The 16,470-nt window shown below is 35.4% G+C and overlaps 1 protein-coding gene across 2 annotated transcripts in view; it reads right to left on the bottom strand.

Annotated features, from left to right (window-relative positions):
* The window catches only part of ZFYVE9 (zinc finger FYVE-type containing 9), a 213,482-nt gene that overhangs the window by 81,764 nt on the left and 115,248 nt on the right, over positions 1–16,470 (bottom strand). Inside the window, exons 5-7 of one of the 2 annotated variants that reach the window (XM_042951599.1) lie at positions 6,877–6,976; positions 4,239–4,415; positions 2,445–2,614 (exon numbers count right to left, since the gene is read on the bottom strand). In XM_042951599.1, the coding sequence (XP_042807533.1) occupies positions 2,445–2,614; positions 4,239–4,415; positions 6,877–6,976 (447 nt within the window). The remainder of the gene's footprint in view (positions 1–2,444; positions 2,615–4,238; positions 4,416–6,876; positions 6,977–16,470) is intronic. The other variant, XM_042951600.1, reaches the window with a different exon arrangement.

Below are 16,470 nucleotides of genomic sequence, written 5' to 3'. Positions count from 1 at the left end.
TTATAGCCTGGGTTAAAGCTTTCTTTACCCAGGTCTTCTCTGCCATAAAAGAAAATATTTTTTAAAACCACAGTGGCAACAGAAACACAATTTCAATATTATCTCATAATTTCTGAACCTTCAGTGAGTGCATTTGGGTCCACTTAAAGTCTCATTTTCATTGATTTTTAAAAATAGCTTTGAGAAAAGTGGTGATAGTTGTACAGCAATGTGAATGGACTTAATGCCACTGGTTTGTACACTTAAAATGGCAGATTTTACATTATGAATATTTTACCACAATAAAAAAAAATTAACAGATAAAATACAGAGATTAAAATAAGTCATTGTTTTCATTTACTATACAATTAAATAAAACTTCAAGTTCATTTTTCTCTTCATTAATATGAAGATCATATTTACTACACTATTTAATAAAGTATAATGTTACAAAAAGACATTTCGGATAGAGTTAAATCCACTTAACAATTTAACAGAACATACTCAAAATCTATTAAAATAATATTCTCCATATTCTATACAACTTAAGCAAAAAGAAACAAAAGCCAAAGACTAGAAATAATCCAAATGTCCATTAACAGGAAAACAGATAAACTGTGGTATATCCATACAATGGAACACTATCCAGCAATAAAAAGATATTAACTTTTGGTGCACACAACATGAATAAATCTCATAGTCATTAGTTTGAGCAGCTAAACACAAAAAAGTTAGAAGCTACGTACAAAACGATATACACTATATGTTTCCATTTACATGAAATTTAAGAACAGTCAAAACTAATCCATGGTGACACAAGTCAAAATAATGGGGCTACCATGGGGAAAATTAGGCAGGTATTGACAGAAAAAGGGCATGAGGGAACCATCCAAAGTGATGGAAAGGGTCCTGGAAAATACCCAGGTATTTTCACCTGGGTAGTGGTTGCACAAGTGTGTGTGTGTGTCTATAAGTTCATCAAGTTGTCTCCTAAAGATTAATGCTCCCTAAATACTTTACTATCTAGATTTTATACCTGAATAAAGATTAAAACTATTTTTTTAAAAATATGTCCATGTTGGGGCATCTGGGTGGCTCAGTCAGTTAAGCATCTAACTTCAGCTCAGGTCATGATCTCTCAGTTCATGGGTTTGAGCCCTGCATTGGACTCTGAGCTGACAGCTTGGAGCCTGGAGCCTGCTTTGACTATGTCTCCTTCTCGCTCTATGCCCCTCCCCAGCTCATGCTCTGTCTCTCTCAAAAATAAATAAAACATTAAAAAAATTGTTTTAAATGTCCATGTCTTATTATATTTTTATCTATGCTATCTATAATTTAGGATGCTATCAGTTTTTAGTGGGTTTTTGTTAAAAATTTTGCAATGTTCTCAATACATCATGTAAGAGGAAATTTGGAAAATTTTATTGGCAAACCATTATTACCTGATTTTAAAGTCTAGTACAGGAAATGATGCATAAAACCACCTTTTAATATCATAGAAAGTGGTCATTTGGCCTCTACTTACATACCACCTGTGAAAAGGAATTTATTTCATTCACGGAGTACCTATTAAGTGCCACACACTCTACTAGGCCATAAAGATGAGAAAAATATATTCTAGTCTGGCCCTAAAGATAACTATTATCTCAATACTTATCTGGTAAAATAAAAGAATTATTAATCTTAAAATGAAATTCTTCTAGTTTATCAGGTAAGTATTTTTTTATCAGATAAGTATTAAAAAAGAGTGTTGAATAATGTAAGAGACAAAAATAAAATAACTAACTTGGTTTAATTTTGCAAAATGAGCTGAATCTTGTTTCCTTGTAACAGTCATTCACTAGAGCTTCCTCTTGCATTCAAACAGAATTTATCTTCTAAAAACCTATCAGGGGCTCTTGGCTGTCTCAGTTGGTAAAGCATGCAACTCTTGATCCTGGGGTTGTGAGTTCAAGCCCCACATTGGTTGTAGAGATTACTTAAAAATAAAATCGTTAAAAATCTTACATGGGAACCAAAAAGTAGAACAGAAGAAAGTAGAGATGCTTGGTTGAAAAGAAAGGAATAGAGGGACTCCTCGGCCACCTTTATATGGCCTGGCCCTTCCTCATCATGGTACTCCCAAAAGGTCACCACAGAACCTGTGAAACATTGTTCGAAAATCAATGTACAAAGGGAGCAGGATTCCCTCTGCATTAGCTCTAACTACAGCAGTAGCCTGAGCTCACTGAGAACAACCTTCATGAGAATCTTTCCCTGAAAAAAACCTTCCAAATACATAGCAAACAAGAACTGATTTTGCCACATTTACTTTACTCCCGAACCACACACATACATCCTAAGCTGTACCTGAAACCTATAGGCTTCCACAGAAAGGTCACTCAACTTAGAAAATAGCAAGACAGAAGCAGCACAATGCTGAGTAAACTAAGTACTCACTTTTAGATGCCGTTTTGTTTTCTTACCTCTGCCGGTAGAGGACTGGTAGTTACTGGTTTAACTGGGTCATGTGAGACAGCCAAGGTTCCTGCAGAGGAAGTTCCATTCACTGTTAATTTGGCTGCATCAGCAACTTCTCCATTAGGCAAGATCCCATCAGCAAACCAAACTCGCCTCTGCTCTCTGGGCTGAGCCACTTGAGGAGCCAGAAAAATAAAACAGGCATCACTGTGATATTGGTAGCGTTTCTAACATGAAAGAAGAGAAGGTCACCATTTCCAGAAGTACAAAGAAGTCACTATTTAGCATCTTATAATTATAAATATAAGAACTGTAACTGTGTATAAAAGTGGTTATAAATTAATAAAATACGAGTTTAAATATATTCTTTATTTCTATAACTTAAACATAAAGATTTAAAATACTTTGCTTTAAAATATTAAGAGTTTGTAAGTACACTTATAATTATGTCACTTATTCTGTTCCATATCACTGACAGAGAAACTAAGAAAGGTGTTTTAAGTGCCTAGGAAATAAATTAATCACAGGGAAAAAATATCTAGCAATAGATGTCCACATCTCCTAAAAGTATGAGGTTTCCATGGGAATTAAATATCTGGAAAAGTGATATGGTATTTTTAAAGGGCAAAAGATGCCCTGAAGAATGTTGAAGAATTATTTACTAATAAAGGAAGAGTTAGCACAGATATGTAAGAGAATTGGGAAGCAAACTGACCAGATCTCTGGCTAAAGAGTAACGGAAGATGAAAAAAGACTGATCTGGCAGTGCAAAAGTGGTCTGCGATAGGGGAAAAGCTGGAAAACTAAGTCCGATGAAATGATCTCTTTAAATCCAATTCCAGAAATCAATTCCAAACAGCCAAAACAAAGAGAGACTAGGGAAGAACAACAAAAATGACAAATGAAGTAAAGAGAGTAAAGATTTTAAGAAAGAAAGCCTGAACTCATAAAAATACAAGGAGTATGACTAAGGGATGATCTGAAGAGGGGAAAATGGGGAAGAACATGATAACGTCAGTAGAAGTCTCTGATCTTCAAAAGGGGAGGAGGGCTATTTAGCAAGGGAAAGGGAATATTACTAGACAAAAAAACATAAAATTAATGAAAGAAGATTGATTTTAATTATCAAGGGAAACTTCCTGACAAGACCATTTTAAGGAAATACATAACTGTTAGTTTTACTACTGATAATTTCCTGAACTTACAAAGTATCTTTCACCTGACAATATCATAATCATAAAGATATAAATAAACTAAAATAAGTTGAGCCCATAATTTTCTATCATATGATATAATCAGAAAGTTCTGGATTTTATAAAAGTCTATGTACCTAACAATATGTTCATATTCTTATTTGGATAGATTAAAAATGAAAAGAGAAAATGGCAATGGGCTTTCAAAATGCAACACTAAAACGGGCTGCTCCAAAGAAAGAACTCTCCATTTTCATAAACTCCTACAAAGAACATTAAGGTAGGCCTGAAGCTAGGATTTTACAGGCCAACTTCAAATTCTGTATCTCTTTTCAAGTAGAAGCAGTGTAATCACTCCATTCTTAAGTTGGAGAGAGTATTGGCATATTTTTGGAGGTGCCTCCAAAATATCAGGTAACACAGTATTATTCTTTACTTGCCCAGAAATAGTCTTGACACATTTCTCACCTTGTTCCTTCCACTTTAATAACCACCCAAAGGGACTTATCTACAGTGTTTTAAAGACTTGTGCTGTAAAATCACATCAGCACCTTTTCAGAGGAACTTGGTGAGGAAAAGGAGAGAGAAGAGCACATGATTCCCTACCTTCTGCTCCAGGGTGCTTTAAAACTCCCACAGGTACCATCACAGTGGGAGGTGGAGAGCTCAGGGCTCCTGAGGCCTGAGCTTGCTGCAAGGGAGGGATAGTAGAACAGTATTCAGCAGGATTGTTAGGGTTAGGGCTCTGGCTTGAGGCACTCATCATGTTCTCCCAGGCTTGAGCTAAAGCAAATACAGACAATCAATGTGAATGGATTGCAAAATATGGACATCAAGACCTCCTCAATATTGGATAAATAATGTAGCTCTTCCTCATTAACACTCATAGTACTACTCTCTCTTCCAACTAGTGAAAGTATTAAGGAGATAGGTTATTTTATTCAATAAAGGAGACCATTTAGTTAAGTAAACTACTTGGAAGCAACAAATAAGAATTATGTGATAGTTCTGGTACAGACTAATAGCAGATCAGTCTGAGATTAAAGACTAGGCCCCTGGCTTCTTTAAAGGAGACCATACATTCCCTTAAGAGGGAGTGAAACATCAAACTTACTAAGGATTTGCAGCTGGGATGGAAATTTAGATATTTGGGGGTGGGGGGGCGGGTTTAACATTCAACACATTTTATAAAGTTCTTCAAAAATCAAAATTGGGCCTAAAATAGCATAATTCCATTGTATGATATTTTTGTTTCATTTACAGACTTTTAGGCTCTTCTTAGTTGAGGTAAAAATTTCACTTGAAAAATTCTAAAAGCTAACGCTGAAGAGAACACATCTCAACATTTTTGTGAATTCTGCTATTGTGTAATCATTACCTCGTGTAAAAGTATCCAGCGAAAACAACCAATTTACATCTTTGGTGTGTCTCAAAAGCATAGGACCCATCTGAACATGAAAATGTGCCAATATCATACAAGTGCCATCAACCAATATGAATGATTACAAGTGTGTTAAGATTCTGTATACTCTATAATTTTACTAAATATTGACATATCAACTATTGTCTTTAAAGTAAATAAGATGAAAGGAGCTACAGAAATGAAAGATACCAAATTTTATCTTCTAGGTTCAGGTAATACCACATGCTCAGGAATGGAAAACACCCAATTTTTTAAAGCATCTTTTTTAAAACTCTCATTCAATATCAAAGAATGATCCATAAGATCATGAATACTTATTGCCTCCAAACTTCAGGACAAGGCTAAAAACAATAGCTAAGTTCCTTTGAAAGCATTGGCAGAAAGAGGGGAGGAAGAGAAAAGGAGAAAGGGAAAAAGGGATAGGGAACACTGAAAAGCATCAAATTAAATATTCAGAAAAAGACTTCGCTAAGCCATGCGAGAGGAAAGACTGCTGGAAAAACCAGAAAAAGTAGATTACTTTAGGATTCCCTGGTAAGGGCATCCTTGGCTTAATAAAAATAAGTATTCCATATGAATCCTCTGCCATTTCCTTCATCTTTGGATATGCCAAGTTAAAAAAAAAAAAAAAAGAAGCTATCAAGTTGAAAGACCTCATCAAATAAAAGAGGTACTGGGTACTATAATTAAGCAGCATGCTCTTTTCTGTGGATATATGTCTGAAAATGAAAGCAGGAATAAAAATCATCAATTGAACAACTGAGTGAAGTAACTACCATCTAAAAATTGACCCTTAAGAGTAGAGAGAATGAATTAATATTTTGATCAAAATTGTAAGAATTCAGAAATGGGAGGAAATTGGGTGGATCACAGGAGATCAGAACAGATCAGATTAACTGACATGCAGTAGTTAATAAGCCAGCAACAGGAAAACATCACTATGAGCAACGCAGACAGACAGAGCAGGAGGGGTCTTGAGCAGATAGATTCCCGCCTCCAGGAGGCACGCTACCCTGGCACAGGCATCAACTTTTGTCCAAGTTCAAAATTTTATTCGTAATTCTTCTGGCAACTGTACAAAGACATACAGAGAAAATACTATAGCCTGATTAATTTTCTTGTATCTCTTTACAAAAATACTTTTTTTTTTTTTTTGTAATTCTAAACTAAAATGCCCTTGGATTCATTTCCAGTCCCACAAAAGATGAACACTGGACAAGCTATATTTACCTTCTCCGGGCCATGTTCTTTTACCATATAACTAAATTCAAAACCAATATTCTTATAACAAATCTAAATAGTATTAAGGAGATTTCTGACAGAAAAATGAACTCCTCTACTTGATCTGAAACGCTAAATAATTTATTTTTAACAAGATGAGTGACAACCAAGTTGTTAATAAGAATACACTTTAAGTTATTAAGGTATTTCCTAGAAATAGACAGCTTCCCTTGAAATGAAAACCTCAGTCCAATTTTAATATTTCATCATCTGAGTGGTCAATTGCTTCCCACCCCCATCCCACTCCAGTCATTCCACAGGAGCATTAAAGCCACACAGCACCAGATTTCCACCAGAACCTCCATTCTTCCTGCAAAACTTACCTGACTTTAACATTTGTTTATTAAGTTAGGCACAGGGATTCTGAAATGCTACAATATTCTCAAAACATGGAAATTTGTTCCATATTTTTAGTTAAAGTTGTGACTTTTGAGAAGGTGAACAACTTATAGAGAAAGGCAGGAAAAAACAGTAGTCTTTTCATAGGAATTCTCTTGTTCTGTCTTGGTAACTGTGAATTCAACCTGTTTTAATACTTACCATTCATTAGCACTGAATGGCAGATTACACATACTCTAGCTTCCTTTCTATCCATGTATAACAGTTTACATTTCAGGCTACAGCAGGAAGCACAGAAAACCTGTAGGAATAAGAACATACTAAATTTATTTAGGGTAACAGTACAAAGAGAGCAAACCAATATTCACCAACACTGACAGGAAACCATATTACTACAACACTAAAAACTTCAAAGAAAAATGCAGTTGAGGAAGCTGGGCCCCAAGATTCAATTCAAAAGCAAGAGTGAGATGACACGTCTGTCAGCAATAAGGAAAGTAAAAGTCTGGCTGAAAATAAAAACCTTACCCAAGATCACACAACAAATACACAGCAGGAGAAAAAAAAAATGACTTGCCCTTAGGCAAAATTCCTATACACAATATCACATAACATGGGCATTTAAAGATAACTAACTACATCTGCTATCTTTGTTTGGAAAGGCAATATAGCAGGGTGAAATAAACAAACATTGGGAATTCCAAGTTTGAACTTCTGATTTTTATTCATCTTATAGATGGAATAATAATAATACCAGCTCTTTTTACTGGTTTGCTAGGAAAGCTAGGAAAGCTCAAAATATACAACTCAATCATAAAAATAGGCACAGCCCTTGGGATGCCTGGTTGGCTCAGTCAGTTGAGTGCCGAGCTCTTGATTTCAGCTCTGATTACCATCTCACGATTCACAGCTCCCATGTCGAGCTCTGCACTGGCAACATGGAGATTGCTTGGGATTTTCTCTCTTTCTCTCTCTGCCTCCTCCCTGCTTGTGGGTACATGAACTCCCTCTCCAAAATAAATAAATAGACTTAAAAAAAAATAAGCACAGCCCGCAGACAATCAAAAATTCATGAGGCCAATTTCCAGCACCTTATTTCCACCTTCCAGGGTTGGTTCTTGACAATTTTACTTTCTTGTCCCTTCCACATTAGACAACAAGAATCTCCTCAGCTCCCTGTTAAGATTTATTTTCTTGAGAAGTCATCAGTCATTTATCACAGAGAGCTTCATATGGGCAGAAAGCTGTTCCCAGTAAATTCTACTAATCCAGTTTTTATAGTCAAGAAGTATCCATCTTACAAAGATGAATCAAGAGATGAGGTCAGACTAAAGACAAAGTGACAGAGATCATCGCCTCTCTTACTAGGTATGATTAATATATCTAGCTACCATGATTAACAATTTACAGTTTTCAGAGGCTTTCCATTCTCAAAGTAACTCTGCAACAAACAGAGTACAGGAAATAGATTATTTCTATCAGAAGAAACTTGAGTTTGGATGGTTAAATGACTTGTTCAAGTCCACAGCAAACTGTATGAATACAAGCACTTTACATATACTATTTCATTTAACCTCTATGAATTCAGTCACTTACAATCAACAGAGTTGAATAAACAAATGTTAAGCAAAATCATTCAGCTGTACAGCTAGTAAGTTACATACTAAGTCTTCAAAGGCTCTGTTCTTAACTACTATGTAATACTGCTTCATACTAATTCATATATGGTATTTCATTTTGAGACCTGACTTTTCCTTTTTCCTCACCATGACTATATCTCATCAATTGCTAAATCCTGTTGGTTCTCCCTCTTAATCTCTCCCTCTCCATCATTACTGCTGCTGCCTTTATTCAGGCCCCTACTATCTGAGGCCTAGAAGATGATCACAATCAATTATCTGTCCTCCTAATCTTCAGATGTGTCTTTCCAATTCATCTTTCAACAAACAGTAAATGACAGAACTTTCTAAAACAGTAAATCTAATTATGTCAATCTTCTTGAAAACTTTCAATAACCTTTCTAATCAAGAGGTAAATCCAAGAAACCATCATTCACTCATTTATGCTACAAATATTTGAGCCCTAACTATGTGCTGAGCAGCAGACTACCCTATTAGGTGTAGCAGTGAACAAAATAGATATGGCCCCTGCCTTCATGAAATTCATAGTCTACAGAGGTTATTATCTAAAATTAAATAATTACACAAGTGAATAGAAAATTACTTGCTTCAAAAGAAGTACATAGTAAAATAAGATGTAATCTAGGCCTTACCTAGATTGACAGGGTCAAGAAAGGTTTTATTTAGGAAATGACATAGATAAAATATGAGGTAAAAGTTTCCTATGCACAAAAGAGACAATAAGCAGAGGAAACAGAAAGTAGGTCCCATTAGGGGAAGAAAGCATGGCTCCATCAAGGAACTAAAAATAGTTAATATGGCTAAAGGCCCTTAGATTAAGGGAGGCATAGAATAAGCTGAGGCCAGACAAGACAAATATATGTTTCCACTCATGTGTGGAATCTAAGAAATGAAACAAATGAACAAAGAAACAAAAAAACCCAGACTCTTACATACAGAGAACTGGTGGCTGCCAGAGGGGAGGTGAGTAGGGGGATGGGTGAAATAGGTAAAGGGGATTAAGAGATACAAACTTCCAGTTATAAAATAAATAAGTCACAGAGATGAAAAGTAGAGTATAGAGAGAATACAGTCATTAAGAGTAATGTACAGAATTATACAGATAAAAATACATTATACAAATAAAAATAACACTGTATATTAGTTATACTTCAATTAAAAAAAAAGAAGGCAGACCAAGCAAAGTTTGTACAGGTTGTATTAATAATTTGGGTTTTTTAAATTTTTTTTAAATATTTACTTATTTTGGAGACAGAGAAAGACAGAGCATGAACGGGGGAGGGTCAGAGAGAGGGAGACACAGAATCCAAAGCAGGCTCCAGGCTCCGAGCTCTCAGCACAGAGCCTGACGCGGGGCTCGAACTCACAGACTGTGAGATCATGACCTGAGTCAAAGTTGGATGCTTAATTTTGGTTTTTTAATTAGAGCAGTGGGAAACCACTTAAATGTTTTAATCAAAGGGGAAGATATAGCTACAGTGTAGGGAAAAAATAATGGATTTGGAATTATTCAACATACAGAACTCAGTCTAATACACATTAGCAGAATGAAAGAAATAAACCCACATAATCATCCCAAAGCAGAAAAAGCATCTGACAAAATTCAACACGCTTTCATAATAAAAACATAATCAACATAAAACATAATAAAAACAGTCAAAAAACTAGAAATAGAAGGAAACTACCACAACATAATAAAAGCCATATACAAAAAAATCCATAGCAATAAATCTAACCAAAGATGTAAAAGATCTGTATGCTGAAAACTATAGAAAGCTTATGAAGGTAATTGAAGAAGACATAAAGAAATGGAAAGACATTCCTTGCTAATGGATTGGAAGAATAAATATTGTCAAAATGTCAATACTACCCAAAGCTATCTACACATTCAATGCAATCCCAATCAAAATTGCACCAGCATTCTTCTCGAAACTAGAACAAGCAATCCTAAAATTCATATGGAACCACAAAAGGCCCCGAATAGCCAAAGTAATTTTGAAGAAGAAGACCAAAGCAGGAGGCATCACAATCCCAGACTTTAGCCTCTACTACAAAGCTGTCATCATCAAGACAGCATGGTATTGGCACAAAAACAGACACATAGACCAATGGAATAGAATAGAAACCCCAGAACTAGACCCACAAACGTATGGCCAACTCATCTTTGACAAAGCAGGAAAGAACATCCAATGGAAAAAAGACAGTCTCTTTAACAAATGGTGCTGGGAGAACCGGACAGCAACATGCAGAAGGTTGAAACTAGACCACTTTCTCACACCATTCACAAAAATAAACTCAAAATGGATAAAGGACCTGAATGTGAGACAGGAAACCATCAAAACCCTAGAGGAGAAAGCAGGAAAAGACCTCTCTGACCTCAGGCGTAGCAATCTCTTACTCGACACATCCCCAAAGGCAAGGGAATTAAAAGCAAAAATGAATTACTGGGACCTTATGAAGATAAAAAGCTTCTGCACAGCAAAGGAAACAACCAACAAAACTAAAAGGCAACCAACGGAATGGGAAAAAATATTTGCAAATGACATTTCGGACAAAGGGCTAGTATCGAAAATCTATAAAGAGCTCACCAAACTCCACACCCGAAAAACAAATAATCCAGTGAAGAAATGGGCAGAAAACATGAATAGACACTTCTCTAAAGAAGACACCCAGATGGCCAACAGGCACATGAAAAGATGCTCAATGTCGCTCCTCATCAGGGAAATACAAATCAAAACCACACTCAGATATCACCTCACGCCAGTCAGAGTGGCCAAAATGAACAAATCAGGAGACTATAGATGCTGGCGAGGATGTGGAGAAACGGGAACCCTCTTGCACTGTTGGTGGGAATGCAAATTGGTGCAGCCGCTCTGGAAAACAGTGTGGAGGTTCCTCAGAAAATTAAAAATAGACCTACCCTATGACCCAGCAATAGCACTGCTAGGAATTTACCCAAGGGATACAGGAGTACTGATGCACAGGGGCACTTGTACCCCAATGTTTATAGCAGCACTCTCAACAATAGCCAAATGATGGAAAGAGCCTAAATGTCCATCAACTGATGAATGGATAAAGAAATTGTGGTTTATATACACAATGGAGGACTACAGGGCAATGAGAAAGAACGAAATATGGCCCTTTGTAGCAACGTGGATAGAACTGGAGAGTGTGCTGCTAAGTGAAATAAGCCATACAGAGAAAGACAGATACCATATGGTTTCACTCTTATGTGGATCCTGAGAAACTTAACAGAAACCCATGGGGGAGGGGTAGGAAAAAAAAAAAGAGGTTAGAGTGGGAGAGAGCCAAAACATAAGAGACTCTTAAAAACTGAGAACAAACTGAGGGTTGATGGGGGTTGGGGGGGGGGGGGGGGGAGGGGAGGGTGGGTGATGGGTATTGAGGAGGGCACCTTTTGGGATGAGCACTGGGTGTTGTATGGAAACCAACTTGACAATAAATTTCATATATTGAAAAAAAATTAAAAACAAAACAAAACAAAAAAAACAAAAAAATCCATAGCAAACATCATACAATGATGAAAGACTGAAAGCTTTTTCTCAAAGATTAGAAAAGGCAATGATGCCTGTTTTCACCTCTTCTACCTAACATAGATACTGAGTTTCTAGCCACAATATCAGGCAAGAAAAAGAAATAAAAGGCATCTAAACTGAAGTAAAATTATCTTTGTTTGCAGATGATATTAAGTTATATACAGAAAACCCTAAATATTCCACACATAAAAACCATTAAAAAAAATTAAAACTTAGAAATGAATTCAGTGAATCTGCAAGATACAAAGTCAACACACAAATATCAGTTAGCATTTCTTTCTATACACTAAAAATGAACAATCAGAAAAGGAAATTACAAAAACCCTCCATGTACAGTGACATCAAAAAGAATAAAATAACAGACTAGATAAAATATTTGTTACACATAATGAACAAAGGGCTAAGATCCATAACATATAAAAACCTTCAATGAACTAAAAAGAAAAATACAAAAACCTCTAAAGAAAGTAAGCAAAGAACTCACACAGGTAAATTTTAGGTAAATTTTATGTAAAAGTCTAATAAGTAAAGATATAGTAAGTATCAATTGTAACAAAATAAAAATTAAAAGAATGAGATTTTCTTTTTCTATTGTACAAATAATTTTTAAAAACTGGTATCCAATGGTGGTGAGGGTAAACAGAAAAGAGGAACTTTCTCTCAAATCCTCCTGGTGGTAGTATAAATTGGTAGATTAATTTAGCGGTATCTTAAAATTTTAACTGTTCATTCCCTTTGACTTAGCACATTCAATTTGAAAGATTATCCTACAAAAAGAAAATCCAAATGTGCAATGAGATGTATACAAGAATTAGCTCTGTACTGTCATAATAGTCAAAAGTTATCAACAACCCAAATGTTCATCAGTAGAGGAATAATTAAACTGCAGTATGACCATTAAATGGAATGCTGTTAGCCTGGAAAAAGAATCAGAGAGTTCTATATGTAGTTACTCACATGGAAAAGTAAAGTAAAATAGTCAAGTTGGAGGATAAGAATTGGATTGAAATAGGGCTTTTTCCCCCCTCTCTTTTCACTTTTATATAATTTTTTTACGTGTTGGACTGGGATATTTTGAGTAGAGCCTTTTCTGTATTCTAAAAAGAAAATAGAATTAAAAGGAGTATTAGTTGGTGTTCCAGGTTGAACTGTGTCTCCCTCAAATACATATATTTAAGTCTTAATCCTTAATACTTCAGAATATGACTCATTTGGAAATAGGGTCTTTATGGAGGTAATCAAATTAAAATGAGGTCATTAAGGTGAGAGCTCCTAATCCAATATGACTGGTAACCTAATAAAAGGGAAAATTTGGACATAGCATGTGGGAGAATACCATGTTTACATAAGATGGCCATCTACAAGCCAAGGAGAAAGACATGGAATAGATCTTCCATTACAACCTTCAGAAGGAACCAACCCTGTCACCACCTCAATCTCAGACTTCTAGCCTCTGGAATTGTGACACAATAAATTTTTATTGTTTAAACCACCAGTTAGTGGTACTCTGTTATGACAGTCCTAGCAAACTAACATAGTTGGGGACTTTCCAAAGTAAATGACTTGCTCCGGATAAAAAAATCTCAAGTGAGAATTGAAAAAAAACTCCAAAAAAACAAAAAACAAAGATATCTTTTTTTTAAAAGCAAGCTAGGGGGCAGCATTATGCAGTTAAACAGAGGAATCTTACCCATCCTTCCCAATATGCCAACAATATAGTGTGGAGGGGGGATCTTTTGTTTCCAAGGGAATTCAAGAAAGGCACAGAAGTTAGTTAGAAAAGTGGATGATTTGCCAAGAAACTACCTAGAATGGCAAGAAAATAGGAGTCAGGCAAAGAGAGGCATTTCTGTGGGATCACCCATGCCAGAGAACTACATGGGATCAAATGTAACATACACCACAAAACCACCACCTGACAGTGCCTATGACTGACACAGACAGTATACCACAACATAAAATAGAAGATTGACCTGGGAATGCTGGCTCTTGTTCTCAAAAAGACAAAGACTATCCTGTAACAAGCTTCACAGGTCATTAGAATTAGTGCCCTAGAAAAGATAGGCAGAATCTAAGAGATTTGAACCAACTGAGAATAGGTTAATAATCCTGGATTTAAAATTACCGGGTAACACTCAATTTGCCTGAAAAGACCAAGATGAAGTTGTTTGCCATGAGTCAGGTTAGTCAGTGTTTCTCAACAAGGGCATCCTTGGCATTTAGCGTGGCCAATTCTTCACAGCACCATTCTGATTAACACAGGACGTTTAACACAGGACGTCCCAGATTATTAAACACCAGCAGCAACCCCAATCACTGTAACAAAAATATCCCACGCCACATTCCAAGCGTCATCTAAGTACCTTCTCCAGTTCTCTGAGCTAGAGGCTCAGAGTCAAAAAGTCAGTTCTAGAAATACAGAATTACATATTTGCACATACAAACTTTACTACCAAAGTATCATGCCATATACTTTTATTATCACAACTAACACAATCTACTGCAATCTACTGCATTTATTCAACTTATGCTCCATTTTCCTGAACTAGGATGTAAACTTCATGGAGTAAAGGACTAAAGTATTTCAATACTGGTATCACAGTACCTGAAATAAAATAGGTACTTGCCAAATGTTTATTGCTTCCTTGATTATAAAAAAATCATTGCACAAATGAGTATATGAGAAAGAAACATTAATGTGGCCTTATCTGGGAAGGGCAATATCATACACAACTCAAATTTACATCTTCAACAATGACAAACACATTTTAAGCTGTTTATTAATGACAGTGACATCAACTGAGGTCAGTTCCTTTATTTTGTTGTTTATATATATTAAGGTTTATTCTTTGCAATGTAGCGTTTAACGAATTTTTTTTAACTGAGGTAAAACTGAAACTAATTATGTAAGTTTCAGCTGTACAACAGAATGACTCAGTATTTATATATTGCAAAATGATCACAATAAAGTCTAGTTACAGAATTTTTCTTGTTATGACAACTTTTAAGATTTACTCTCTTAGCAAATTTCAAATATGCAATACAGTATTATTAACTATAGTTGACATGCTGTGTATTACATCCCCACGACTTACTTATTTTATACCTGGAGTCAGTACCTTCTGACTCTCTTCAGCCATTTTGCCATTTTACCCTCCACTTACCCTCACTCTTTCCCTGCCTCAGACAACCACTCATCTGTTCTAACTATGAGCTTAGGGTTTGGGGGTTTTTGGTTTTCTTTTATTTTTAGGGTCTACATATAAGACAGATCATATGGTATTTGTTTTTCTCTAACCATTTGTGTGTTTACATGTAATTTTCTTTAATATGGCACTTTTGGATTCCAATCTCAGCTTTATCATTCATTCACTAGCCAAACGACTTTGAGAATAATTTGAACTCTGTGAGCCTCACTTTTTCCTCATTATGTAAAAATGAAATGTTAATATTCTCCTTATAAGGCTTTTATGAAGATAAAATGAGATAATACCTGTAAAATGAAGTACATAATAGGGACTGAGTGAATGATGGTGCCTTTCTTATTTCCCTTTCCTTTTCTTTTCAAACTTCCCACTCATGGCTTTCCACAGACAAACCTTACTGCAAATTTATGAATAAGCTTTATCCTCAAGTACCATTTGTGCCTATTTATACCCCCTTACAGTGTGAATAAAGGTCCTTTACAATTCTTAAAAATTCAAATCATCAGTGTTCACTTATTTCGTCCCCAAATTACAAAGTGAAAAATGTGATATGCCAGGTCTTCAAAAAGCACTATATTTATGACAAAAATAACTGCCTTGCAAAAACAAAAAACAGGAAAGTGCCTGTGACTGACCAATATCCACCTATTCATAAAGACCAATTCTCAAGTACAGAAGAGCTTGTAAAAATTCTCAAGTACAGAAGAGTACTATATCCTTGCTTATTAGCAAATACCAAAACCAGTGCAGTAAGAGCTACAGCAGTTCAGATTACAACTCTGCCTCTATCCAAACACCTGTTCCAACTTAACTATTATTAACTGAAAACAAAAATAATTATTAGGCATTTTAAGAGTATATCACAGGAAAGGCTACAAAAGGTCTCTAATTTAACCTTGCAACTTTATTTCTAACCAAGGCTATACAAACAGATACAACACCAGAATTATAAGAAAATAAATGCAACATAAAATCTTAAATGTGTTTGGAGCCACCAGACTCATTTCTTTTAACATATTATAAATTAGGGGTGCCTGAGTGGCTCGGTCAAAACTCTTGGTTTTGGCTCTGGTCATGATTTCACAGTTTTGTGAGTTCAAGCCCGTGTTGGACTCTGCGCTGGCAGCTGGGAGCCTACTTGGGATTCTCCCTCTCTCCTTCTCTCTCTGCCCCTCCCCTACTCATGCTGTCTTGGTCTCTCTCAAAGTAAATAAATAAGCTTTAAGTATATATATATATAGTATATATATATATATATATATATATATACTATATATATATATACTATATATAGTATATATATAGTATATATATATAGTATATATATATATATAGTATATATATAGTATATATATATAGTATATATATATATATATATAGTATATATATAGT

Source organism: Panthera leo, chromosome C1 (genome assembly GCF_018350215.1).
Source record: "Panthera leo isolate Ple1 chromosome C1, P.leo_Ple1_pat1.1, whole genome shotgun sequence".
NCBI lineage: Eukaryota > Metazoa > Chordata > Mammalia > Carnivora > Felidae > Panthera > Panthera leo.
The sequence above is the reverse complement of the archived record's forward strand: the minus strand, read 5'-3'. Positions and strand labels throughout refer to the sequence as shown.